This window comes from Hypanus sabinus, unplaced genomic scaffold, assembly GCF_030144855.1.
Source record: "Hypanus sabinus isolate sHypSab1 unplaced genomic scaffold, sHypSab1.hap1 scaffold_1496, whole genome shotgun sequence".
NCBI classification, from domain to species: domain Eukaryota; kingdom Metazoa; phylum Chordata; class Chondrichthyes; order Myliobatiformes; family Dasyatidae; genus Hypanus; species Hypanus sabinus.
Window position 1 is genome coordinate 62,734 of NW_026779571.1, and position 27,989 is coordinate 90,722.

The 27,989-nt window shown below is 53.5% G+C and overlaps 1 protein-coding gene across 1 annotated transcript in view; it reads right to left on the reverse strand.

Moving 5' to 3' along the window:
* LOC132387049 (myeloid leukemia factor 2-like) overlaps nt 1–27,983 on the reverse strand; it is a 52,167-nt gene extending 24,184 nt beyond the window's left edge. Inside the window, exons 1-2 of the mRNA XM_059959424.1 lie at nt 27,916–27,983; nt 24,374–24,527 (exon numbers count right to left, since the gene is read on the reverse strand). Coding sequence (XP_059815407.1) covers nt 24,374–24,527; nt 27,916–27,917 — 156 coding nt within the window. The 5' untranslated portion in view covers nt 27,918–27,983. The remainder of the gene's footprint in view (nt 1–24,373; nt 24,528–27,915) is intronic.
* Nucleotides 27,984–27,989: the final 6 nt, after the last annotated feature.

Genomic DNA, 27,989 nt, shown 5'->3' on the forward strand with positions numbered 1-27,989 from the left:
GAGGACACTAATAGAGTGGATGTGGAGAGGATGTTTCCTGTAGTGGGGGAGTCCAGGACCAGAGGACACAGATAGAGTGGATGTGGACAGGATGTTTCCTGTAGTGGGGGAGTCCAGGACCAGAGGACACAGATAGAGTGGATGTGGAGAGGATGTTTCCTATAGTGGGGGAGTCCAGGACCAGAGGACACAAATAGAGTGGATGTGGAGAGGATGTTTCCTATAGTGGGAGAGTCCAGGACCAGAGGACACTGATAAGAGTGGATGTGGAGAGGTTGTTTCCTATAGTGGGGGAGTCTAGGACCAGAGCACACAGATAGAGTGGATGTGGAGAGGATTTTTCCTGTAGTGGGGGAGTCTTGGAGCAGAGGACACAGATAGAGTGGATGTGGAGAGGATGTTTGCTGTAGCAGGGGAGTCTAGTAACAGAGGATACAGATACAGTGGATGTGGAGAGGATGTTTCCTGTAGTGGGGGAGTCTAGGACCAGAGGACACAGATAGAGTGGATGTGGAGAGGATGTTTCCTGTAGTTGGGGTCAAGGACCAGAGGACACTGATAGAGTGGATGTGCAAAGGATGTTTCCTGTAGTGGGGGAGTCTAGGACCAGAGGCAACAGATAGAGTGGATGTGGAGAGGATGTTTCCTGTAGTGGGGGAATCTGGGACCAGAGGACACAGATAGAGTGGATGTGGAGAGGATGTTTCGTGTAGTGGGGGAGTCTAGGACCAGAGGACACAGATAGAGTGGATGTGGAGAGGATGTTTCCTACAGTGGGGGAGTCTAGGACCAGAGGACACAGATAAGAGTGGATGTGGAGACGATGTTTCCTATTGTGCGGGAGTCTAGGACCAGTGGACACAGATAGAGTGGATGTGGAGAGGATGTTTCCTATAGTGGGGGAGTCTAGGACCAGTGGACACAGATAGAGTGGATGTGGAGCGAATGTTTCCTATAGTGGGGGAGTCTAGGACCAGAGGACACAGATAGAGTGGATGTGGAGAGGATGTTTCCTGTAGCAGGGAAGTCTAGGAACAGAGGATACAGATACAGTGGATGTGGAGAGGATGTTTCCCCTGGTGGTGGGAGTCTAGGAACAGAGGATACAGATACAGTGGATGTGGAGAGGATGTTTCCTATTGTGGGGGAGTCTAGGACCAGAGGACACAGATAGAGTGGATGTTGAGAGGATGTTTCCTGTAGTGGGGGAGTCTAGGAGCAGAGGACACAGATAGAGTGGATGTGTAGAGGACGTTTCCTATTGTGGGGGAGTCTAGGACCAGAGGACACAGATAGAGTGGATATGGAGAGGATGTTTCCTATAGTGGGGAAGTCTAGGACCAGAGGACACTGATAGAGTGGATGAGGAGATGTTGTTTGCTGTAGTGGGGGAGTCTAGGACCAGAGGACCGAGATAGAGTGGAAGTGGAGGATGTTTCTTCAGTTGGGGAGTCTCGGAGCAGAGGACACAGATAGAGTGGATGTGGAGAGGATCTTTCCTGTAGTGGGGGAGTCTAGGACCAGAGGACACAGATAGAGTGGATGTGGAGAGGATGTTTCCTGTAGTGGGGGAGTCTAGGACCAGAGGACACAGATAGAGTGGATGTGGAGAGGATGTTTCCTGTAGTTGGGGTCTAGGACCAGAGGACACTGACAGAGTGGATGTGGAAAGGATGTTTCCTGTAGTGGGGGAGTCTAGGACCAGAGGACACAGATAGAGTGGATGTGGAGTGGATGTTTCCTGTAGTTGGGGTCAAGGACCAGAGGACACTGATAGAGTGGATGTGCAAAGGATGTTTCCTGTAGTGGGGGAGTCTAGGACCAGAGGCAACAGATAGAGTGGATGTGGAGAGGATGTTTCCTGTAGTGGGGGAATCTGGGACCAGAGGACACAGATAGAGTGGATGTGGAGAGGATCGTTTCTATAGTGGGGGAGTCTAGGACCAGAGGACACAGATAGAGTGGATGTGGAGAGGATGTTTCCTGTAGTGGGGGAGTCTAGGACCAGAGGACACAGATAGAGTGGATGTTGAGAGGATGTTTCCTATAGTGGGGGAGTCCGGGACCAGAGGACCCAGACGGAGTGGGTGTGGATAGGATGTTTCCTATAGTGGGGGAGTATAGGACCAGAGGACACAGATAAGAGTGGATGTGGAGAGGATGTTTCCTATAGTGCGGGAGTCTAGGACCAGTGGACACAGATAGAGTGGATGTGGAGAGAATGTTTCCTATAGTGGGGGAGTCTAGGACCAGAGGACAGAGATAGAGTGGATGTGAAGAGGATGTTTCCTATTGTGGGGGAGTCTAGGACCAGAGGACACAGATAGAGTGGATGTGGAGAGGAAGTTTCCTGTAGTGGGGGAGTCTAGGAGCAGAGGACACAGATAGAGTGGATGTGGAGATGATGTTTCCTGTAGTCGGGGAGTCTAGGACCAGAGGACACAGATAGAGTGGATGTGGAGAGGATCTTTCCTGTAGAGGGGGAGTCCAGGACCAGAGGACACAGATAGAGTGGATGTTGAGAGGATGTTTCCTGTAGAGGGGGAGTCCAGGACCAGAGGACACAGATAGAGTGGATGTTGAGAGGATGTTTCCCATAGTGGGGGAGTCTAGGACCAGAGGACCCAGACAGAGTGGGTGTGGATAGGATGTTTCCTATAGTGGGGGAGTATAGGACCAGAGGACACAGATAAGAGTGGATGTGGAGAGAATGTTTCCTATAGTGGGGGAGTCTAGGACCAGAGGACACAGATAAGAGTGGATGTGGAGAGGATGTTTCCTATTGTGCGGGAGTCTAGGACCAGTGGACACAGATAGAGTGGATGTGGAGAGAATGTTTCCTATAGTGGGGGAGTCTAGGACCAGAGGACACAGATAGAGTGGATGTGGAGAGGATGTTTCCTATAGTGGGGGAGTCCGGGACCAGAGGACCCAGACGGAGTGGGTGTGGATAGGATGTTTCCTATAGTGGGGGAGTCTAGGACCAGTGGACACAGATAGAGTGGATCTGGAGAGGATGTTTCCTGTAGTGGGCGAGTCTAGGACCAGAGGACACTGATAGAGTGGATGTGGAGAGGATGTTTCCTATAGTGGGGGAGTCCAGGACCAGAGGACACAAATAGAGTGGATGTGGAGAGGATGTTTCCTATAGTGGGAGAGTCCAGGACCAGAGGACACTGATAAGAGTGGATGTGGAGAGGTTGTTTCCTATAGTGGGGGAGTCCGGGACCAGAGGACCCAGACGGAGTGGGTGTGGATAGGATGTTTCCTATAGTGGGGGAGTCTAGGACCAGTGGACACAGATAGAGTGGATGTGGACAGGATGTTTCCTGTAGTGGGGGAGTCCAGGACCAGAGGACACAGATAGAGTGGATGTGGAGAGGATGTTTCCTATAGTGGGGGAGTCCAGGACCAGAGGACACAAATAGAGTGGATGTGGAGAGGATGTTTCCTATAGTGGGAGAGTCCAGGACCAGAGGACACTGATAAGAGTGGATGTGGAGAGGTTGTTTCCTATAGTGGGGGAGTCTAGGACCAGAGCACACAGATAGAGTGGATGTGGAGAGGATTTTTCCTGTAGTGGGGGAGTCTTGGAGCAGAGGACACAGATAGAGTGGATGTGGAGAGGATGTTTGCTGTAGCAGGGGAGTCTAGTAACAGAGGATACAGATACAGTGGATGTGGAGAGGATGTTTCCTGTAGTGGGGGAGTCTAGGACCAGAGGACACAGATAGAGTGGTTGTGGAGAGGATGTTTCCTGTAGTTGGGGTCAAGGACCAGAGGACACTGATAGAGTGGATGTGCAAAGGATGTTTCCTGTAGTGGGGGAGTCTAGGACCAGAGGCAACAGATAGTGTGGATGTGGAGAGGATGTTTCCTGTAGTGGGGGAATCTGGGACCAGAGGACACAGATAGAGTGGATGTGGAGAGGATCGTTTCTATAGTGGGGGAGTCTAGGACCAGAGGACACAGATAGAGTGGATGTGGAGAGGATGTTTCCTGTATTGGGGGAGTCTAGGACCAGAGGACACAGATAGAGTGGATGTTGAGAGGATGTTTCCTATAGTGGGGGAGTCCGGGACCAGAGGACCCAGACGGAGTGGGTGTGGATAGGATGTTTCCTATAGTGGGGGAGTATAGGACCAGAGGACACAGATAAGAGTGGATGTGGAGAGGATGTTTCCTATAGTGCGGGAGTCTACGACCAGTGGACACAGATAGAGTGGAAGTGGAGAGAATGTTTCCTATAGTGGGGGAGTCTAGGACCAGAGGACACAGATAGAGTGGATGTGAAGAGGATGTTTCCTATTGTGGGGGAGTCTAGGACCGGAGGACACAGATAGAGTGGATGTGGAGAGGAAGTTTCCTGTAGTGGGGGAGTCTAGGAGCAGAGGACACAGATAGAGTGGATGTGGAGATGATGTTTCCTGTAGTCGGGGAGTCTAGGACCAGAGGACACAGATAGAGTGGATGTGGAGAGGATCTTTCCTGTAGAGGGGGAGTCCAGGACCAGAGGACACAGATAGAGTGGATGTTGAGAGGATGTTTCCTGTAGAGGGGGAGTCCAGGACCAGAGGACACAGATAGAGTGGATGTTGAGAGGATGTTTCCTATAGTGGGGGAGTCTAGGACCAGAGGACCCAGACAGAGTGGGTGTGGATAGGATGTTTCCTATAGTGGGGGAGTATAGGACCAGAGGACACAGATAAGAGTGGATGTGGAGAGAATGTTTCCTATAGTGGGGGAGTCTAGGACCAGAGGACACAGATAAGAGTGGATGTGGAGAGGATGTTTCCTATTGTGCGGGAGTCTAGGACCAGTGGACACAGATAGAGTGGATGTGGAGAGAATGTTTCCTATAGTGGGGGAGTCTAGGACCAGAGGACACAGATAGAGTGGATGTGGAGAGGATGTTTCCTATAGTGGGGGAGTCTAGGACCAGTGGACACAGATAGAGTGGATGTGGAGAGAATGTTTCCTATAGTGGGGGAGTCTAGGACCAGAGGACACAGATAGAGTGGATGTGAAGAGGATGTTTCCTATAGTGGGGGAGTCTAGGACCAGAGGACACAGATAGAGTGGATGTTGAGAGGATGTTTCCTATAGTTTGGGAGTCCGGGACCAGAGGACCCAGACGGAGTGGGTGTGGATAGGATGTTTCCTATAGTGGGGGAGTCTAGGACCAGTGGACACAGATAGAGTGGATCTGGAGAGGATGTTTCCTGTAGTGGGCGAGTCTAGGACCAGAGGACACTGATAGAGTGGATGTGGAGAGGATGTTTCCTGTAGTGGGGGAGTCCAGGACCAGAGGACACAGATAGAGTGGATGTGGACAGGATGTTTCCTGTAGTGGGGGAGTCCAGGACCAGAGGACACAGATAGAGTGGATGTGGAGAGGATGTTTCCTATAGTGGGGGAGTCCAGGACCAGAGGACACAAATAGAGTGGATGTGGAGAGGATGTTTCCTATAGTGGGAGAGTCCAGGACCAGAGGACACTGATAAGAGTGGATGTGGAGAGGTTGTTTCCTATAGTGGGGGAGTCTAGGACCAGAGCACACAGATAGAGTGGATGTGGAGAGGATTTTTCCTGTAGTGGGGGAGTCTTGGAGCAGAGGACACAGATAGAGTGGATGTGGAGAGGATGTTTGCTGTAGCAGGGGAGTCTAGTAACAGAGGATACAGATACAGTGGATGTGGAGAGGATGTTTCCTGTAGTGGGGGAGTCTAGGACCAGAGGACACAGATAGAGTGGATGTGGAGATGATGTTTCCTGTAGTGGGGGAGTCTAGGAGCAGAGGACACAGATAGAGTGGATGTGGAGAGGATCTTTCCTGTAGTGGGGGAGTCTAGGAGCAGAGGACACAGATAGAGTGGATGTGGAGAGGATGTTTCCTATTGTGGGGGAGTCTAGGACCAGAGGACAGAGATAGAGTGGATGTGGAGAGGATGTTTCCTATAGTGGGGAAGACTAGGACCAGAGGACACAGATAGAGTGGATGAGGAGATGATGTTTGCTGTAGTGGGGGACTCTAGGACCAGAGGACACAGATAGAGTGGATGTGGATAGGATGTTTCCTATAGTGGGAGAGTCTAGGACCAGAGGACACTGACAGAGTGGATGTGGAGAGGTTGTTTCCTATAGTGGGGAAGTCTAGGACCAGAGGACACAGATAGAGTGGATGTGGAGAGGATGTTTCCTGTAGTGGGGGAGTCTAGGACCAGAGGACACAGATAGAGTGGATGTGGAGAGGATCCTTCCTGTAGTTTGGGAGACTAGGAGCAGAGGACACAGATAGAGTGGATGTGGAGAGGATGTTTCCTGTAGTGGGGGAGTCTAGGACCAGTGGACACAGATAGAGTGGATCTGGAGAGGATGTTTCCTGTAGTGGGCGAGTCTAGGACCAGAGGACACTGATAGAGTGGATGTGGAGAGGATGTTTCCTGTAGTGGGGGAGTCCAGGACCAGAGGACACAGATAGAGTGGATGTGGACAGGATGTTTCCTGTAGTGGGGGAGTCCAGGACCAGAGGACACAGATAGAGTGGATGTGGAGAGGATGTTTCCTATAGTGGGGGAGTCCAGGACCAGAGGACACAAATAGAGTGGATGTGGAGAGGATGTTTCCTATAGTGGGAGAGTCCAGGACCAGAGGACACTGATAGAGTGGATGTGGAGAGGTTGTTTCCTGTAGTGGGGGAGTCTTGGAGCAGAGGACACAGATAGAGTGGATGTGGAGAGGATGTTTGCTGTAGCAGGGGAGTCTAGTAACAGAGGATACAGATACAGTGGATGTGGAGAGGTTGTTTCCTATTGTGGGGGAGTCTAGGACCAGAGGACACAGATAGAGTGGATGTGGAGAGGATGTTTCCTGTAGTGGGGGAGTCTAGGACCAGAGGACACAGATAGAGTGGATGTGGAGAGGATCTTTCCTGTAGTGGGGGAGTCTAGGAGCAGAGGACACAGATAGAGTGGATGTGGAGAGGATGTTTCCTATTGTGGGGGAGTCTAGGACCAGAGGACAGAGATAGAGTGGATGTGGAGAGGATGTTTCCTATAGTGGGGAAGACTAGGACCAGAGGACACAGATAGAGTGGATGAGGAGATGATGTTTGCTGTAGTGGGGGACTCTAGGACCAGAGGACACAGATAGAGTGGATGTGGAGAGGATGTTTCCTGTAGTGGGGGAGTCTAGGACCAGAGGACACAGATAGAGTGGATGTGGAGAGGATGTTTCCTGTAGTGGGGGAGTCTAGGACCAGAGGACCCAGACAGAGTGGGTGTGGATAGGATGTTTCCTATAGTGGGGAAGACTAGGACCAGAGGACACAGATAGAGTGGATGTGGAGATGATGTTTCCTGTAGAGGGGGAGTCCAGGACCAGAGGACACAGATAGAGTGGATGTTGAGAGGATGTTTCCTATAGTGGGGGAGTCTAGGACCACAGATAGAGTGGATGTGGAGAGGATGTTTCCTGTAGTGGGGGAGTCTAGGACCAGAGGAAACAGATAGAGTGGATGTGGAGAGGATGTTTCCTGTAGTGGGGGAGTCTATGACCAGAGGACACAGATAGAGTGGATGTGGAGAGGATGTTTCCTGTAGTCGGGGAGTCTAGGACCAGAGGACACAGATAGAGTGGATGTGGAGAGGATGTTTCCTGTAGTCGGGGAGTCTAGGACCAAAGGATACAGATAGAGTGGATGTGGAGAGGATGTTTCCTGTAGAATCTCAATGCAGAGGGAATTTCTTTCGACAGTGGGTGGTGAATCTGTGGAACTCGTTGCCACAGGTGGCTGTGGAGGCCATGTTTTTCTGTGCAGATTCTATAAAAAGTATCACCACCCCCACCGCACCGTTTGGAATTGTTCATCTTTTATTGTTTTGCAACATTGAATTACAGTGGACTGAAGTTGGCTTTTTTGAAGCTGATCAGCAGAGAAAGCTTCTTTCGTGTCAAAGTGAAAACAGATCTCCACAAAGTGATCTAGATTATTGACAAATCATGAAATAACTGATTGCATAAGCATTCACCCCCTTCAATATGACATTCTAAGTCATCACTGGTGTAGCCAATTTGGTTTCAGAAGTCACATAATTAGTTAAACGGAGATCACCATGTGCCGTTAAGGGGTTTCGATTGAATTACTGAAAATAACACCAGTGTCTGGACGGTCCAACTGCTGGTGAGTCAGTCTCCTGGCAAAATCTACACCACGATGACGAAGGAACACTCCAAGCACCTCTGCAAGAAGGTTATTGAAAAGCACACTTCGGGAGATGGGTTCGAGAACATTTCCCTTGGAGTACATTTAAGTCAGTCATCAAGAAATGGAAAGAATGCGGCACAGTTGTAAATCTGCCTCGAGGAGGCCGTCCTCAAAAACGGAGTGGGCATGCGAGGAGGGGACTGTCGAGGGAGGGCGCCGAGAGACCCAAGACAACCATCTAACAATCACAGCACGGAAACAGGCCATCTCGGCCCTTCCAGTCCGTGCCGAACGCTTTCTCTCACCTCGTCCCCCCGACCCGCACTCAGCCCATAACCCTCCATTCCTTCCCTGTCCATATACCTGTCCAATTTTACTTTAAATGACAATACCGAACCCGCCTCTACCACTTCTACTGGAAGCTCGTTCCACACAGCTGCCACTCTCAGAGTAAAGGAATACCCCCTTGTGTTACCCCTAAACTTTTGCCCCTTAACTCTCAACTCATGTCCTCGTTTGAATCTCCCCTACTCTCAATGGAAAAAGCTTATCCACGTCAACTCGATCTATCCCCCTCATAATTTTAAATACCTCTATCAAGTCCTCCCCCTCAACCTTCTACACTGCAAGGAATAAAGACCTAACTTGTTCAACCTTCCCCTGTAACTTAGGTGCTGAAACCCAGGTAACATCCCAGTAAATCTTCTCTGTACTCTCTCTATTTTGTTGACATTTTTCCTATAATTCGGTGACCAGAACTGTACACAATACTCCAAATTTGGCCTCACCTATGCCTTGTACAATTTTAACATTACATCCCAACTCCTATACTCAATGCTCTGATTTATAAAAGACAGCATAACAAAAGCTTTCTTCACCACCCTATCCACATGAGATTCCACCTTCAGGGAACTATGCACCGTTATTCCTGGATCACTCTGTCCTACTGCATTCCTCAATGCCCTACCATTTACCATGTATGTCCAGTTTGGATTATTCCTACCAAAATATAGCACCTCACACTTATCAGCATTAAACTCCATCTGTCATCGCTCAACCCACACTTTTCCTGCTGGCCTAAATCTCTCCGCAAGCTTTGAAAACCTACTTCATTATGCACAACGCCACCTATCTTCGTCTCATCTGCATACTTACTAATGCAATTTACCACCCCATGACCCAGATCATCAATGTATGTGACAAATAACATTGGACTCTTGATGCACAACACTGGTCACCGGCCTCCAACCTGACAAACAGTTATCCGCCATTACTCTCTGGCATCTCCCATCCAGCCGCTGTTGAAACCATTTTACTGCTTCAGTATTAATACCTCACGCTCGAACCTTCCCGTGCGGAACCTAGTCAGAGGCCTCTCTGAAGTCCGTGCTCTGAACTCTGGGGCAGCTGTAAGCTTTGGTGGCCGAGATGGGCAGAGGCTGCACGTACAACTGTTACCCAGGAGCTCACAGTTGAAGAAAACTGACGTGAAATCTCGGCTGGGGTTGGCCAGAGGGACGTGGGAGACTGTGTAGTCAGCTGGAAGGTGCTTCTGTGCTCCGATGAATCTCACAGCGAGCTTCTTTTTTTTCGGCCGTTAGCTAAGCGCCATGCGTGGTGTCAGCCGGACACCGCGCATCATCGAAAACACGCCAGCCCTACCGTGAGGCCCGGTGGCGGCTGCACCGTGCTGCGGGGATGCTTCACTGCGGCAGGCCCTGGAAGGCTTGTGAAGGTCGGGGGGGTAGAGCGAGTGCAGCAAAACGCAGGGGAATCCTGGAGGGAAAGCCGATGCAGTCCGCAAGAGAACTGCGGCCTGGGAGATTCGTTTCCCCGCGAGGCAGCGGCCCCAAGCGCGAAGCCGAATCTGCGCAGGGACGGCTTAAAACCAACAAAGTTAATGTCCTGCGGGGGCCAAGACAGAGTCCAGACCTGAAATCAGTTGAGAATTTGTGGCTGGACTTGAAAAGGGCTGCTCACTCACAATCCCCAAGCACTCTGAGAGAACTTGAGCAGCTTTGTAAAGGAGAGTGGGGGAAAAATTGCAACGTCCACATTTGCAAAGCTGATCGAGACCTATCCACACAGACTCGAGGCTGTAACTGCTGCCCAAGGCGCATCTACTAGATACTGACCTGAAGAGGGTGAATATTATTTATTTTGCATTTTATATCTGTAATTAATTTAGATCACTTGGTTGAGATTTCGTGAGGTGGGTGGGATGAAGCAGAACAACAGAACATTACAGCACAGAAACAGGCCTTACGGCCCTTCTTGGCTGTGCTGAACCATTTTTCTGCCTCGTCCCACTGACCTGCACCTGGCCCATATCCCTCCAAACCCCTCTCATCCATGTACCTGCCCAAGTTTTTCTTAAGTGTTAAAAGTGAGCCCGCATTTACCACTTCATCTGGCAGCTCATTCCACACTCCCACCACTCTCTGTGTGAAGAAGCCCCCCACAATGTTCCCTTTAAACTTTTCCCCCTTTACCCTTAACCCATGACCTCTGGTTTTTTTCTCCCCCGGCCTCAGTGGAAAAAGCCTGCTTGCATTCACTCTATCTATACCCATCATAATTTTATACACCTCGATAGATGAGTCTCCCCTCATTCTCCTACACTCCAGGGAATAAAGTCCTCACCTATTCGACCTTTCTCTGTAACTCAGTTTCTCAAGTCCCGGCAACATCCTTGTAAACCTTCTCTGCACTCTTTCAACCTGATTAATATCCTTCCTGTAATTCGGTGACCAAAACTGCACACAATACTCCAAATTCGGCCTCACCAATGCCTTATACAACCTCACCATAACGTTCCAACTCTTATACTCAATACTTTGATTTGTAAAGGCCAATGTACCAAAAGCTCTCTTTACGACCCTATCCACCTGTGATGCCGCTGTTAGGGAATTCTGTATCTGTACTCCCAGATCCCTCTGTTCTACTGCACTCCTCAGTGTCCGAACATTTACCTTGTATGTTCCATCTTGGTTTGTCCTTCCGAAGTGCAATACCTCACACTTGTCTGAGAAGGCAGGAGATTGGAGTTGAGAGGTAAGTTGGATCAGCCTGGTGCTACTCAGGCGAGCCCGGGAAGTACAGAGGGATTGCTGAGCCTTTGGCGATGATCTACGTGCCCTCACTGATGCCCAAGAGCAGTGCCAGATCACTGGAGGGTGGCAATTATTATCGCTTCGTTTGAGGGAGGAGGGATAACCTGGGAGTTTCAGCGAGGAAAGCTTTCAAAGCTTGCGGAGGGATCTGGACCAGCTGGAAAAACGGGCCAGAACACGGCCCACGGAATTTAACACGGACAAGCATTTTGGAAGGACAAATCATACACAGTAAACGGCAGGGCGCTGAGGAGTGCGGAGGAACAGAGGGATCTGGGAGTTCAGAGACATCATTCCCTGAAAGTAGCGTCACAGGTGGACAGGGCTGTAAAGAAGGATTTTGCCATCCTGGCATTCACAGTTAAATATGGCCCTTGTGGCTAAAGGGATCAGGGGGTATGGACAGAAAGCAGGTGCAGGGTTCTGAGTTGGATGATCAGCCATGATCATACTGAATGGTGGTGCAGGCTCGAAGGGCCGAATGGCCTACTCCTGCACCTATTTTCTATGTTTCTATAAATCGAAGTATTGATTATAGGAGTTGGGATGTTACGGTGAGGTGGCATAAGACATTGGTGAGGCCGAATTTCAAGTATTGTGTGTAGTTTATCAGTAAGATGGAAAGAGTGCGGAGAAGATTCACTGGGATGTTGCTGGGTCTTCAGGAGTTGAGTTACAGGGAAAGAGTGAACAGGTTAGGACTTTATTCCCTGGAGTGTCAAGAATGAGGGGGGATTTGATGGAGGTTTACAAAATTATGAGGGGTATAGACAGAGTGAATGCGAGTAGGCTCTTTGCACTTGGATTAGGAGAGATAACTACGAGAGGACATGGCTTTATGGTGAAAGGGGAAGGGTTTAGGGGGAACATCTTCACTCAGAGAGTGGTGGGAGCGTGGAACGAGCCGCCATCTGACGTGGTAAATGCGGGCTCACTCTTACGTTTTAAGAATACATTGGACAGATGCATGGATGGGAGAGGTTTGGAGGGTTATGGACTGGGTGCAGGTCAATGGGACGAGCGGAATGAAGTTTAGGCCCAGACTAGAAGGGCTGAGTGGCCTGTTTTCCATGCCGTAGTGTTCTATGGTTCTATTCTTAGGAGCATTTGGAGAGAGACGGCCTGACGAGGAGAGTTTTCTGAGGGGCAGCTCGCCCCCACGGGCCTGGCTGAAATCTCTGAGAACGTGACCAGGCCCGCCGGTGAAGGTGAATCACTGGAGGTGGTGCGACGTGGGTTCCGGTGTGTCGTTTCACAAGGCTCCCCACGGGAGGCTCATTCAGGAGATCAGGGGGCACGAGACGCCGGTGTGGGGAGGGGAGGGGACGGAACTGGTTTGCTCTCAGACGGCAGAGGGTGCTTGCATTCTGCCCGGGGGTCGGTGACCAGTGGTGTCCCCCGGAGATCACTCTGTTCTTCGCAGTTTTCCGAAGTGACTCGGCTCGAGGAAGGGGGAGGGTGGCTCAGTCACTCTGGAGATGACGCGAAGGTCGGTGGAGTTGCGGAGAGGGTCGGAGGCTGTCGTGGGCTACAACGGTACGCGGACCGGATACAGAGCTGGGCCAAGAAGTGGCAGATGCAGTTCAAAGTGCAAACTGATTTACGATTTACCTTGCAAGGTCAAACTGCAGGCAGACTCACCAGGATGCTGCCTGGATTAGAGAGGGTGCAGAGGAGATTCACCAGGATGCTGCCTGGATTAGAGAGGGTGCAGAGGAGATTCACCAGGATGCTGCCTGGATTAGAGAGGGTGCAGAGGAGATTCACTAGGACGCTGCCTGGATTAGAGAGGGTGCAGAGGAGATTCACTAGGACGCTGCCTGGATTAGAGAGGGTGCAGAGGAGATTCATCAGGATGCTGCCTGGATTAGAGAGGGTGCAGAGGAGATTCATCAGGATGCTGCCTGGATTAGAGAGGGTGCAGAGGAGATTCACTAGGACGCTGCCTGGATTAGAGAGGGTGCAGAGGAGATTCATCAGGATGCTGCCTGGATTAGAGTGGATGCAGAGGAGATTCACCAGGACGCTGCCCGGATTAGAGAGGGTGCAGAGGAGATTCACCAGGACGCTGCCCGGATTAGAGAGGGTGCAGAGGAGATTCACCAGGACGCTGTCCGGATTAGAGAGGGTGCAGAGGAGATTCACCAGGATGCTGCCTGGATTAGAGAGAGTGCAGAGGAGATTCACCAAGATGCTGCCTGGATTAGAGAGGGTGCAGAGGAGATTCGCCAGGATGCTGCCTGGATTAGAGAGGGTGCAGAGGAGATTCACCAGGATGCTGCCCGGATTAGAGAAGGTGCAGAGGAGATTCACCAAGACGCTGAATGGATTAGAGAGGGTGCAGAGGAGATTCACCAGGACGCTGCCCGGATTAGAGAGGGTGCAGAGGAGATTCACCAGGACGCTGCCCGGATTAGAGAGGGTGCAGAGGAGATTCACCAGGACGCTGTCCGGATTAGAGAGGGTGCAGAGGAGATTCACCAGGATGCTGCCTGGATTAGAGAGAGTGCAGAGGAGATTCACCAAGATGCTGCCTGGATTAGAGAGGGTGCAGAGGAGATTCGCCAGGATGCTGCCTGGATTAGAGAGGGTGCAGAGGAGATTCACCAGGATGCTGCCCGGATTAGAGAGGGTGCAGAGGAGATTCACCAAGACGCTGAATGGATTAGAGAGGGTGCAGAGGAGATTCACCAAGACGCTGAATGGATTAGAGAGGGTGCAGAGAGATTCACCAGGATGCTGCCTGGATTAGAGAGGGTGCAGAGGAGATTCACCAGGATGCTGCCTGGATTAGAGAGGGTGCAGAGGAGATTCACCAGGATGCTGCCTGGATTAGAGAGGGTGCAGAGAGATTCACCAGAACGCTGCCTGGATTAGAGAGGGTGCAGAGGAGATTCACAATGATGCTGCCTGGATTAGAGAGGGTGCAGAGGAGATTCACCGGGATGCTGCCTGAATTAGAGAGGGTGCAGAGGAGATTCACCAGAACGCTGCCTGGATTAGAGAGGGTGCAGAGCAGATTCACCAGGACGCTGCCAGGATTAGAGAGGGTGCAGAGGAGATTCACCAGGATGCTGCCTGGATTAGAGAGGGTGCAGAGGAGATTCACCAGGATGCTGCCTGGATTAGAGAGGGTGCAGAGGAGATTCACCAGGACGCTGCCTGGATTAGAGAGGGTGCAGAGGAGATTCACCAGGATGCTGCCTGGATTAGAGAGGGTGCAGAGGAGATTCACCAGGACGCTGCCTGGATTAGAGAGAATGCAGAGGAGATTCACCAGGACGCTGCCCGGATTAGAGAGGGTGCAGAGGAGATTCACCAAGACGCTGCCTAGATTAGAGAGGGTGCAGAGAGATTCACCAGAACGCTGCCTGGATTAGAGAGGGTGCAGAGCAGATTCACCAGGACGCTGCCAGGATTAGAGAGGGTGCAGAGGAGATTCACCAGGATGCTGCCTGGATTAGAGAGGGTGCAGAGGAGATTCACCAGGATGCTGCCTGAATTAGAGAGGGTGCAGAGGAGATTCACCAGGACGCTGCCTGGATTAGAGAGGGTGCAGAGGAGATTCACCAGGACGCTGCCTGGATTAGAGAGGGTGCAGAGGAGATTCACCAGGACGCTGCCTGGATTAGAGAGGGTGCAGAGAGATTCACCAGGACGCTGCCTGGATTAGAGAGGGTGCAGAGGAGATTCACCAGGACGCTGCCTGGATTAGAGAGGGTGCAGAGGAGATTCACCAGGATGCTGCCTGGATTAGAGAGGGTGCAGAGGAGATTTACCAGGACGCTGCCTGGATTAGAGAGGGTGCAGAGGAGATTTACCAGGACGCTGCCTGGATTAGAGAGGGTGCAGAGGAGATTCACCAGGACGCTGCCTGGATTAGAGAGGGTGCAGAGGAGATTCACCAGGACGCTGCCTGGATTAGAGCGGGTGCAGAGAGATTCACCAGGACGCTGCCCGGATTAGAGAGGGTGCAGAGGAGATTCACCAGGACGCTGCCTGGATTAGAGAGGGTGCAGAGGAGATTCACCAGGATGCTGCCTGGATTAGAGAGGGTGCAGAGAGATTCACCAGGACGCTGCCTAGATTGTAGAGGGTGCATACAGATTCACCAGGATGCTGCCTGGATTAGAGAGGGTGCAGAGGAGATTCACCAGGATGCTGCCTGGATTAGAGAGGGTGCAGAGGAGATTCACTAGGGCGCTGCGCGGATTAGACAGGGTGCAGAGGAGATTCACCAGGACGCTGCCTGCATTAGAGAGGGTGCAGAGGAGATTCAACAGGATGCTGCCTGGATTAGAGAGGGTGCAGAGGAGATTCACCGGGATGCTGCCTGGATTAGAGAGGGTGCAGAGGAGATTCACCAGGACGCTGCCTGGATTAGAGAGGGTGCAGAGGAGATTCACCAGGATGCTACCTGGATTAGAGAGGGTGCAGAGGAGATTCACTAGGGCGCTGCGCGGATTAGAGAGGGTGCAGAGGAGATTCACCAGGACGCTGCCTGGATGAGAGAGGGTGCAGAGGAGATTCAGCAGGATGCTGCCTGGATTAGAGAGGGTGCAGAGGAGATTCACCGAGATGCTGCCTGGATTAGAGAGGGTGCAGAGGAGATTCACCAGGACGCTGCCTGGATTAGAGAGGGTGCAGAGGAGATTCACCAGGATGCTGCCTGGATTAGAGAGGGTGCAGAGGAGATTCACCAGGACGCTGCCTGGATTAGAGAGGGTGCAGAGAGATTCACCAGGACGCTGCCTGGATTAGAGAGGGTGCAGAGGAGATTCACCAGGACGCTGCCTGGATTAGAGAGGGTGCAGAGGAGATTCACCAGGATGCTGCCTGGATTAGAGAGGGTGCAGAGGAGATTTACCAGGACGCTGCCTGGATTAGAGCGGGTGCAGAGAGATTCACCAGGACGCTGCCCGGATTAGAGAGGGTGCAGAGGAGATTCACCAGGACGCTGCCTGGATTAGAGAGGGTGCAGAGGAGATTCACCAGGATGCTGCCTGGATTAGAGAGGGTGCAGAGAGATTCACCAGGACGCTGCCTAGATTGTAGAGGGTGCATACAGATTCACCAGGATGCTGCCTGGATTAGAGAGGGTGCAGAGGAGATTCACCAGGATGCTGCCTGGATTAGAGAGGGTGCAGAGGAGATTCACTAGGGCGCTGCGCGGATTAGACAGGGTGCAGAGGAGATTCACCAGGACGCTGCCTGCATTAGAGAGGGTGCAGAGGAGATTCACCAGGATGCTGCCTGGATTAGAGAGGGTGCAGAGGAGATTCACCGGGATGCTGCCTGGATTAGAGAGGGTGCAGAGGAGATTCACCAGGACGCTGCCTGGATTAGAGAGGGTGCAGAGGAGATTCACCAGGATGCTGCCTGGATTAGAGAGAGTGCAGAGGAGATTCACCAAGATGCTGCCTGGATTAGAGAGGGTGCAGAGGAGATTCGCCAGGATGCTGCCTGGATTAGAGAGGGTGCAGAGGAGATTCACCAGGATGCTGCCCGGATTAGAGAGGGTGCAGAGGAGATTCACCAAGACGCTGAATGGATTAGAGAGGGTGCAGAGGAGATTCACCAAGACGCTGAATGGATTAGAGAGGGTGCAGAGAGATTCACCAGGATGCTGCCTGGATTAGAGAGGGTGCAGAGGAGATTCACCAGGATGCTGCCTGGATTAGAGAGGGTGCAGAGGAGATTCACCAGGATGCTGCCTGGATTAGAGAGGGTGCAGAGAGATTCACCAGAACGCTGCCTGGATTAGAGAGGGTGCAGAGGAGATTCACAATGATGCTGCCTGGATTAGAGAGGGTGCAGAGGAGATTCACCGGGATGCTGCCTGAATTAGAGAGGGTGCAGAGGAGATTCACCAGAACGCTGCCTGGATTAGAGAGGGTGCAGAGGAGATTCACCAGGACGCTGCCAGGATTAGAGAGGGTGCAGAGGAGATTCACCAGGATGCTGCCTGGATTAGAGAGGGTGCAGAGGAGATTCACCAGGATGCTGCCTGGATTAGAGAGGGTGCAGAGGAGATTCACCAGGACGCTGCCTGGATTAGAGAGGGTGCAGAGGAGATTCACCAGGATGCTGCCTGGATTAGAGAGGGTGCAGAGGAGATTCACCAGGACGCTGCCTGGATTAGAGAGAATGCAGAGGAGATTCACCAGGACGCTGCCCGGATTAGAGAGGGTGCAGAGGAGATTCACCAAGACGCTGCCTAGATTAGAGAGGGTGCAGAGAGATTCACCAGAACGCTGCCTGGATTAGAGAGGGTGCAGAGCAGATTCACCAGGACGCTGCCAGGATTAGAGAGGGTGCAGAGGAGATTCACCAGGATGCTGCCTGGATTAGAGAGGGTGCAGAGGAGATTCACCAGGACGCTGCCTGGATTAGAGAGGGTGCAGAGGAGATTCACCAGGATGCTGCCTGGATTAGAGAGGGTGCAGAGGAGATTCACCAGGACGCTGCCTGGATTAGAGAGGGTGCAGAGAGATTCACCAGGACGCTGCCTGGATTAGAGAGGGTGCAGAGGAGATTCACCAGGACGCTGCCTGGATTAGAGAGGGTGCAGAGGAGATTCACCAGGATGCTGCCTGGATTAGAGAGGGTGCAGAGGAGATTTACCAGGACGCTGCCTGGATTAGAGAGGGTGCAGAGGAGATTTACCAGGACGCTGCCTGGATTAGAGAGGGTGCAGAGGAGATTCACCAGGACGCTGCCTGGATTAGAGAGGGTGCAGAGGAGATTCACCAGGACGCTGCCTGGATTAGAGCGGGTGCAGAGAGATTCACCAGGACGCTGCCCGGATTAGAGAGGGTGCAGAGGAGATTCACCAGGACGCTGCCTGGATTAGAGAGGGTGCAGAGGAGATTCACCAGGATGCTGCCTGGATTAGAGAGGGTGCAGAGAGATTCACCAGGACGCTGCCTAGATTGTAGAGGGTGCATACAGATTCACCAGGATGCTGCCTGGATTAGAGAGGGTGCAGAGGAGATTCACCAGGATGCTGCCTGGATTAGAGAGGGTGCAGAGGAGATTCACTAGGGCGCTGCGCGGATTAGACAGGGTGCAGAGGAGATTCACCAGTACGCTGCCTGCATTAGAGAGGGTGCAGAGGAGATTCACCAGGATGCTGCCTGGATTAGAGAGGGTGCAGAGGAGATTCACCGGGATGCTGCCTGGATTAGAGAGGGTGCAGAGGAGATTCACCAGGACGCTGCCTGGATTAGAGAGGGTGCAGAGGAGATTCACCAGGATGCTGCCTGGATTAGAGAGGGTGCAGAGGAGATTCACTAGGGCGCTGCGCGGATTAGAGAGGGTGCAGAGGAGATTCACCAGGACGCTGCCTGGATGAGAGAGGGTGCAGAGGAGATTCACCAGGACGCTGCCTAGATTGTAGAGGGTGCATACAGATTCACCAGGATGCTGCCTGGATTAGAGAGGGTGCAGAGGAGATTCACCAGGATGCTGCCTGGATTAGAGAGGGTGCAGAGGAGATTCACTAGGGCGCTGCGCGGATTAGACAGGGTGCAGAGGAGATTCACCAGGACGCTGCCTGCATTAGAGAGGGTGCAGAGGAGATTCAACAGGATGCTGCCTGGATTAGAGAGGGTGCAGAGGAGATTCACCGGGATGCTGCCTGGATTAGAGAGGGTGCAGAGGAGATTCACCAGGACGCTGCCTGGATTAGAGAGGGTGCAGAGGAGATTCACCAGGATGCTGCCTGGATTAGAGAGGGTGCAGAGGAGATTCACTAGGGCGCTGCGCGGATTAGAGAGGGTGCAGAGGAGATTCACCAGGACGCTGCCTGGATGAGAGAGGGTGCAGAGGAGATTCAGCAGGATGCTGCCTGGATTAGAGAGGGTGCAGAGGAGATTCACCGAGATGCTGCCTGGATTAGAGAGGGTGCAGAGGAGATTCACCAGGACGCTGCCTGGATTAGAGAGGGTGCAGAGGAGATTCACCAGGACGCTGCCTGGATTAGAGAGGGTGCAGAGAGATTCACCAGGACGCTGCCTGGATTAGAGAGGGTGCAGAGGAGATTCACCAGGACGCTGCCTGGATTAGAGAGGGTGCAGAGGAGATTCACCAGGATGCTGCCTGGATTAGAGAGGGTGCAGAGGAGATTTACCAGGACGCTGCCTGGATTAGAGCGGGTGCAGAGAGATTCACCAGGACGCTGCCCGGATTAGAGAGGGTGCAGAGGAGATTCACCAGGACGCTGCCTGGATTAGAGAGGGTGCAGAGGAGATTCACCAGGATGCTGCCTGGATTAGAGAGGGTGCAGAGAGATTGACCAGGACGCTGCCTAGATTGTAGAGGGTGCATACAGATTCACCAGGATGCTGCCTGGATTAGAGAGGGTGCAGAGGAGATTCACCAGGATGCTGCCTGGATTAGAGAGGGTGCAGAGGAGATTCACTAGGGCGCTGCGCGGATTAGACAGGGTGCAGAGGAGATTCACCAGGACGCTGCCTGCATTAGAGAGGGTGCAGAGGAGATTCACCAGGATGCTGCCTGGATTAGAGAGGGTGCAGAGGAGATTCACCGGGATGCTGCCTGGATTAGAGAGGGTGCAGAGGAGATTCACCAGGACGCTGCCTGGATTAGAGAGGGTGCAGAGGAGATTCACCAGGATGCTGCCTGGATTAGAGAGAGTGCAGAGGAGATTCACCAAGATGCTGCCTGGATTAGAGAGGGTGCAGAGGAGATTCGCCAGGATGCTGCCTGGATTAGAGAGGGTGCAGAGGAGATTCACCAGGATGCTGCCCGGATTAGAGAGGGTGCAGAGGAGATTCACCAAGACGCTGAATGGATTAGAGAGGGTGCAGAGGAGATTCACCAAGACGCTGAATGGATTAGAGAGGGTGCAGAGAGATTCACCAGGATGCTGCCTGGATTAGAGAGGGTGCAGAGGAGATTCACCAGGATGCTGCCTGGATTAGAGAGGGTGCAGAGGAGATTCACCAGGATGCTGCCTGGATTAGAGAGGGTGCAGAGAGATTCACCAGAACGCTGCCTGGATTAGAGAGGGTGCAGAGGAGATTCACAATGATGCTGCCTGGATTAGAGAGGGTGCAGAGGAGATTCACCGGGATGCTGCCTGAATTAGAGAGGGTGCAGAGGAGATTCACCAGAACGCTGCCTGGATTAGAGAGGGTGCAGAGCAGATTCACCAGGACGCTGCCAGGATTAGAGAGGGTGCAGAGGAGATTCACCAGGATGCTGCCTGGATTAGAGAGGGTGCAGAGGAGATTCACCAGGACGCTGCCTGGATTAGAGAGGGTGCAGAGGAGATTCACCAGGATGCTGCCTGGATTAGAGAGGGTGCAGAGGAGATTCACTAGGGCGCTGCGCGGATTAGAGAGGGTGCAGAGGAGATTCAGCAGGACGCTGCCTGGATGAGAGAGGGTGCAGAGGAGATTCAGCAGGATGCTGCCTGGATTAGAGAGGGTGCAGAGGAGATTCACCGAGATGCTGCCTGGATTAGAGAGGGTGCAGAGGAGATTCACCAGGACGCTGCCTGGATTAGAGAGGGTGCAGAGGAGATTCACCAGGACGCTGCCTGGATTAGAGAGGGTGCAGAGAGATTCACCAGGACGCTGCCTGGATTAGAGAGGGTGCAGAGGAGATTCACCAGGACGCTGCCTGGATTAGAGAGGGTGCAGAGGAGATTCACCAGGATGCTGCCTGGATTAGAGAGGGTGCAGAGGAGATTTACCAGGACGCTGCCTGGATTAGAGCGGGTGCAGAGAGATTCACCAGGACGCTGCCCGGATTAGAGAGGGTGCAGAGGAGATTCACCAGGACGCTGCCTGGATTAGAGAGGGTGCAGAGGAGATTCACCAGGATGCTGCCTGGATTAGAGAGGGTGCAGAGAGATTGACCAGGACGCTGCCTAGATTGTAGAGGGTGCATACAGATTCACCAGGATGCTGCCTGGATTAGAGAGGGTGCAGAGGAGATTCACCAGGATGCTGCCTGGATTAGAGAGGGTGCAGAGGAGATTCACTAGGGCGCTGCGCGGATTAGACAGGGTGCAGAGGAGATTCACCAGGACGCTGCCTGCATTAGAGAGGGTGCAGAGGAGATTCACCAGGATGCTGCCTGGATTAGAGAGGGTGCAGAGGAGATTCACCGGGATGCTGCCTGGATTAGAGAGGGTGCAGAGGAGATTCACCAGGACGCTGCCTGGATTAGAGAGGGTGCAGAGGAGATTCACCAGGATGCTGCCTGGATTAGAGAGAGTGCAGAGGAGATTCACCAAGATGCTGCCTGGATTAGAGAGGGTGCAGAGGAGATTCGCCAGGATGCTGCCTGGATTAGAGAGGGTGCAGAGGAGATTCACCAGGATGCTGCCCGGATTAGAGAGGGTGCAGAGGAGATTCACCAAGACGCTGAATGGATTAGAGAGGGTGCAGAGGAGATTCACCAAGACGCTGAATGGATTAGAGAGGGTGCAGAGAGATTCACCAGGATGCTGCCTGGATTAGAGAGGGTGCAGAGGAGATTCACCAGGATGCTGCCTGGATTAGAGAGGGTGCAGAGGAGATTCACCAGGATGCTGCCTGGATTAGAGAGGGTGCAGAGAGATTCACCAGAACGCTGCCTGGATTAGAGAGGGTGCAGAGGAGATTCACAATGATGCTGCCTGGATTAGAGAGGGTGCAGAGGAGATTCACCGGGATGCTGCCTGAATTAGAGAGGGTGCAGAGGAGATTCACCAGAACGCTGCCTGGATTAGAGAGGGTGCAGAGCAGATTCACCAGGACGCTGCCAGGATTAGAGAGGGTGCAGAGGAGATTCACCAGGATGCTGCCTGGATTAGAGAGGGTGCAGAGGAGATTCACCAGGACGCTGCCTGGATTAGAGAGGGTGCAGAGGAGATTCACCAGGATGCTGCCTGGATTAGAGAGGGTGCAGAGGAGATTTACCAGGACGCTGCCTGGATTAGAGAGGGTGCAGAGGAGATTTACCAGGACGCTGCCTGGATTAGAGAGGGTGCAGAGGAGATTCACCAGGACGCTGCCTGGATTAGAGAGGGTGCAGAGGAGATTCACCAGGACGCTGCCTGGATTAGAGCGGGTGCAGAGAGATTCACCAGGACGCTGCCCGGATTAGAGAGGGTGCAGAGGAGATTCACCAGGACGCTGCCTGGATTAGAGAGGGTGCAGAGGAGATTCACCAGGATGCTGCCTGGATTAGAGTGGGTGCAGAGAGATTCACCAGGACGCTGCCTAGATTGTAGAGGGTGCATACAGATTCACCAGGATGCTGCCTGGATTAGAGAGGGTGCAGAGGAGATTCACCAGGATGCTGCCTGGATTAGAGAGGGTGCAGAGGAGATTCACTAGGGCGCTGCGCGGATTAGACAGGGTGCAGAGGAGATTCACCAGGACGCTGCCTGCATTAGAGAGGGTGCAGAGGAGATTCACCAGGATGCTGCCTGGATTAGAGAGGGTGCAGAGGAGATTCACCGGGATGCTGCCTGGATTAGAGAGGGTGCAGAGGAGATTCACCAGGACGCTGCCTGGATTAGAGAGGGTGCAGAGGAGATTCACCAGGATGCTGCCTGGATTAGAGAGGGTGCAGAGGAGATTCACTAGGGCGCTGCGCGGATTAGAGAGGGTGCAGAGGAGATTCACCAGGACGCTGCCTGGATGAGAGAGGGTGCAGAGGAGATTCAGCAGGATGCTGCCTGGATTAGAGAGGGTGCAGAGGAGATTCACCGGGATGCTGCCTGGATTAGAGAGGGTGCAGAGGAGATTCACCAGGATGCTGCCTGGATTAGAGAGGGTGCAGAGAGATTCACCAGGATGCTGCCTGGATTAGAGAGGGTGCAGAGGAGAATCACCAGGATGCTGTCTGGATTAGAGAGGGTGCAGAGGAGATTCACCGGGATGCTGCCTGGATTAGAGAGGGTGCAGAGGAGATTCACCAGGATGCTGCCTGGATTAGAGAGGGTGCAGAGAGATTCACCAGGATGCTGCCTGGATTAGAGAGGGTGCAGAGAGATTCACCAGGATGCTGCCTGGATTAGAGAGGGTGCAGAGAGATTCACCGGGATGCTGCCTGGATTAGAGAGGGTGCAGAGGAGATTCACCAGGATGCTGCCTGGATTAGAGAGGGTGCAGAGAGATTCACCAGGATGCTGCCTGGATTAGAGAGGGTGCAGAGGAGATTCACCAGGATGCTGCCTGGATTAGAGAGGGTACAGAGGAGATTCACCGGGATGCTGCCTGGATTAGAGAGGGTGCAGAGAAATTCACCAGGATGCTGCCTGGATTAGAGAGGGTGCAGAGAGATTCACCAGGATGCTGCCTGGATTAGAGAGGGTGCAGAGGAGATTCACCAGGATGCTGCCTGGATTAGAGAGGGTGCAGAGAGATTCACCAGGATGCTGCCTGGATTAGAGAGGGTGCAGAGGAGATTCACCAGGATGCTGCCTGGATTAGAGAGGGTACAGAGGAGATTCAACGGGATGCTGCCTGGATTAGAGAGGGTGCAGAGGAGATTCACCAGGATGCTGCCTGGATTAGAGAGGGTGCAGAGAGATTCACCAGGATGCTGCCTGGATTAGAGAGGGTGCAGAGAGATTCACCGGGATGCTGCCTGGATTAGAGAGGGTACAGAGGAGATTCACCAGGATGCTGCCTGGATTAGAGAGGGTGCAGAGAGATTCACCAGGATGCTGCCTGGATTAGAGAGGGTACAGAGGAGATTCACCGGGATGCTGCCTGGATTAGAGAGGGTGCAGAGGAGATTCACCGGGATGCTGCCTGGATTAGAGAGGGTACAGAGGAGATTCACCGGGATGCTGCCTGGATTAGAGAGGGTACAGAGCACTTGATAGAGGTGTATAAAACAATGTGGTATGGATCTAGAAGCTGATCGAGTGGACAGCCCGGGACTTTCTCCCCCAATGACGGAAATAATACGAGGGGGCATAATTTCTCAGTGATTGGAGGGAAGTGCGGGGGCGAACGCCAGAAGAATGATTTCCAGTGTCGGGTTGAGAGGACCAGAGGCAGATTCACTGGAGTAGGAGACCTACCTGGATCCCCCGGCGGGAATGCTGCAGGGCACCAGGGTGGGGAGCGAGGGAGGTGCGCCCGTCGGTCAGGCTGAGGAAAGGGTCGAAGCCCAGTGGGGAGCCGAGCCCCCCAAAAAGTGCAGACATGTGCTGGCGGTGGGCAGCAAACGGGTCCCTGTGGGGGTGGGGGAAGGGAGAGAGGGAGGGGGAGTGAGGAGGGGGAAGGGAGAGGGGAGGGGGGGAGGGGGAGAGAGGGGGGAGAGAGGGGGGAGAGAGGGGGGAGAGAGGGGGGGAGAGAGGGGGGAGAGAGGGAGGGGGAAGGGAGGGAGGGAGGGAGGGGGAAGGGAGGGAGGGAGGGAGGGGGCAGGGAGGGAGGGAGGGTGGGAAGGGGAAGGGAGGGAGGGAGGAAGGGAGAGAGGGAGGGGGAGTGAGGAGGGTGCAAGGGAGATACAAATAGAAAACGAGATTACATAAGCATCTAAGATCAATCACACTGTTCAGACATTGCTCTCTTGTCCAAAGCTACCCACACCTCCTGTTCCTCCCCTTTTGCCCACTCTCCACCCGGCGTTTCTCACAGACTCTCCCCTCCGGTATCACCACTGCCTCCCCCAACCCTCCTGCCCGATTCCAGTCGGCCCCCCTTCTCGGCGGACCCGACCGACTGCGGGTCGGGGAAACCTGGCCGTTCGCTCTCCGGCCCCCCCCCCCCCCCCCGGCGCCCGGGCCTTCTCCGCCTTGAGTCTCGTCCGGCCGCGACGTCGCTCCCTTGAGGGAACGGCCCCCAGAAGTGCAACGGAGCGGTCAAAGCAATTCCCCAAAGGCTCGGAGTACGGAGCTGAAGTAGAAAACTCAGATCTTCCGGAGGGTGGCCTGTCGCTTGCCGAAGTGGTCCTCCCGCGAATGAGGCGAGGGTGAGGCGCACGTGTGCGGGGTGGGGGGAGAGACGAGGGGTAAGCGCAGCAAAGTATGTGTCCAGGACTGGGGACAGAGTGTGTGACTGGGGACGTGGAGGAGGACAGGGATCGGGTAACTAAAATAGAGTGTAACAGGCGGATATGGCAACCAGAAAGGAAGGGAACCTTGCTGACTGCAAGCAGCTGAGCTGTACACCTATGCTGAGTGTTTTGCTTGCGTCCGTACCGATTCCAAGTACTTCGCTTGCATCCATACTTATTCCATGTATTTTGCGTGCTTAGCGATGCAACAGCCAATCAGTCGATGAATTTGAATCGGTAACCATATTGGCGAACGTAGTGCCCCGCTTTGGGGTATAAGTGTGACCCCTGTGAACCGACAGATTCGGAGCTGGCTGCCGTGCGTGTGGCTGCAAACTCTCCGCTGAATAAAAACCGTTTCAGCGGTTAATCCGTGTCTCTGGTGTTTTTTTCCTCAACTCAGCCCTCCGCCTCCACAGATCCTGATTTTAGCATCACTGAGCCTCCTCCAAAGCCTCGTTGCTCCCGAAAATAATACAGCTCAACAACTATTTACACAGCGTTTCCGTTGTAGTGGGTATTACAAGCGGAGATGATTAAAAGTATTACTCGCTGTTTGAGCATCGTTCATCTCGCTGCCTGTGCTGTGAGTGAGAGGAAGGAGTTTAAAGTTCAGTACGGGATGGCTGGCTAGCTACGTCAAGCGCGGCAGCCTCAAGAACTTGAAGATCAACGGAGAATCAGGATTGGCGTTCCCAGAAAAGCTATGATGGTTGCATCTATACTGAACGTGCACAGACTTTTTTCCCCCATCATCATTCCCTAAACAATACAGTATAACAACTGTTTACATTGTATTAGGTATTAGAAGTAATCTAGAGATGATTTAAAGTATATGGGAGGGTGTGTGTAGGTTACATGCAAATACTACGTCATTTTATATCAGGGACTTGACCGTCCACGTTTTTTATGCATCCGCAGGGGCTCCCAGAACCGATCCCCCGCGGATAAGGAGGGCTGACTGTATTTCCCTCCCGCCGTCACGTCCAATGCTTCAACTCGACACCCTCCACTTCTCCCTCACTCCCGCCATTCCCCTCGGTCCCATTTCCAGCCTCGTCCGAAACTCCCCCACTTTGCCCATCCCCTCTCTGCCTCCCTCCCCATCCACTCCCACCCGTCCCCCTCTCACTCCCTCCACCTGTCTCCCCTCCGCACTCCCACACCTCCCTCAACCATATCCCTCCCACCCCTCTCCCCTCCCTGCCCTTCTCACCCCCACCACCTCTCTCTGTCCCCTTCCCTCCCCATCTACCCCAACCCCCTTCCAACCCACCTCTCCCCCTCCCCTCCAGCTCTCTGCACCCACCTCTCCAGCCCCCACCTCCCCCTCTCCCCTCCTCTCTCTCTACCCCTCACCACCCCCTCACCTCCACCTGTCTCCTCACCACTCTCATCCTCTCTGTATCTCCCCTCTCCCTCTTTGCTCTACCCTCCCCACCTCCACTTCTCTCAATCTCCCTCCCACTCCCCCTCCCTACCTCTCTCCTTCGCTACCCCTCTATAGCTCTCCCCTCACCAAAAACCCTTCTCCCTCCCCTCCACCCTCCCCACCTCCCTCTAGCCCCCTCAGCATTCACCTCATTTCCTCCCTCTCACTCCTCCTCACTTCCCCCACCATCTCCTTCCCCATTCTCTCCCCCTCTACCGCTTCATCTCTCTCCCCACCCCTTTCCCACAGCCTCTCTCTCTCCATCCCTTCCCACCTCTCTCCCCTCCACCTCCCTCCCGTCTCACTCTCTCCCCTTCCCTAACCTCTCCCTACCCCCTTCTTTCCTACAACTTCCCACCCTGCTCTGCCCCTTCCCACCCCACTCTACTTCTCACTTCCTTCTCCCCATTTTCTCTACCCCTCCCTACCTATCCCTCCCCTCTCCAGTCCTCCACCCCCTCTCTCCATCAACCTCTGTCTTCCCCTTCACCTCCCTCTCCCCACCACTCTCAGCCCCTTCCCTGTCACCCCACATCTCTCCCCCCACCATACTCTTTCTCTACCCCTCACTCCCCCATACCTATCCCTCTAGCTCCATCTCCCCACCCCTCTCTTCCACCCTCCACCTACCTCTCCGCCATCCCTCTCCCCATCCCCATTTCTCTCAGTCTCCATCCACCCATCTCTCTCCCTCCTGCCTACTCCACCTCTCTAGTCCTCTCCACCTCCCACCCCACCTCTCTCCCTGCCCCCACCCCTCTCCTTCCCTTTCTCTCCCTACCGCTCCCTCTCTCTGTCCCCCTTCCACCCTTACCCCCCACCCCTCACCTTTCCTTTCTCTCCAACCTTCCTCTCCTTCTGTCCCTCTGCACCCCTCTCCCCTCCTACCCCTCCCTCACTCCTTGGCCCTCTCTCCGTTCTCCTCTCACTCTCCCCTTCCCCTCCCCACCTCCTCCCTCCCTCTCTCGCCCCTCCCCTCCCTCTCTCCTCCCCTCCCCCTCTCCCTCCGTCTCCCCCCCCCACATCTCTCCCCACTTCACCGCTCTACACCTCTAACACCCTCTCAACCGCTCTCCCTCTCGCCCACTTCGCCGTTTTCCCCTCCGTTTCCCCCCGTCCCTCAATTTTCTTACATTTTTCCTCTCCTCCAGCACCGGAAGTTCCCGTCGCCTCTACCGGATGTCGTCTCGGGTGCCACTGCACCCCC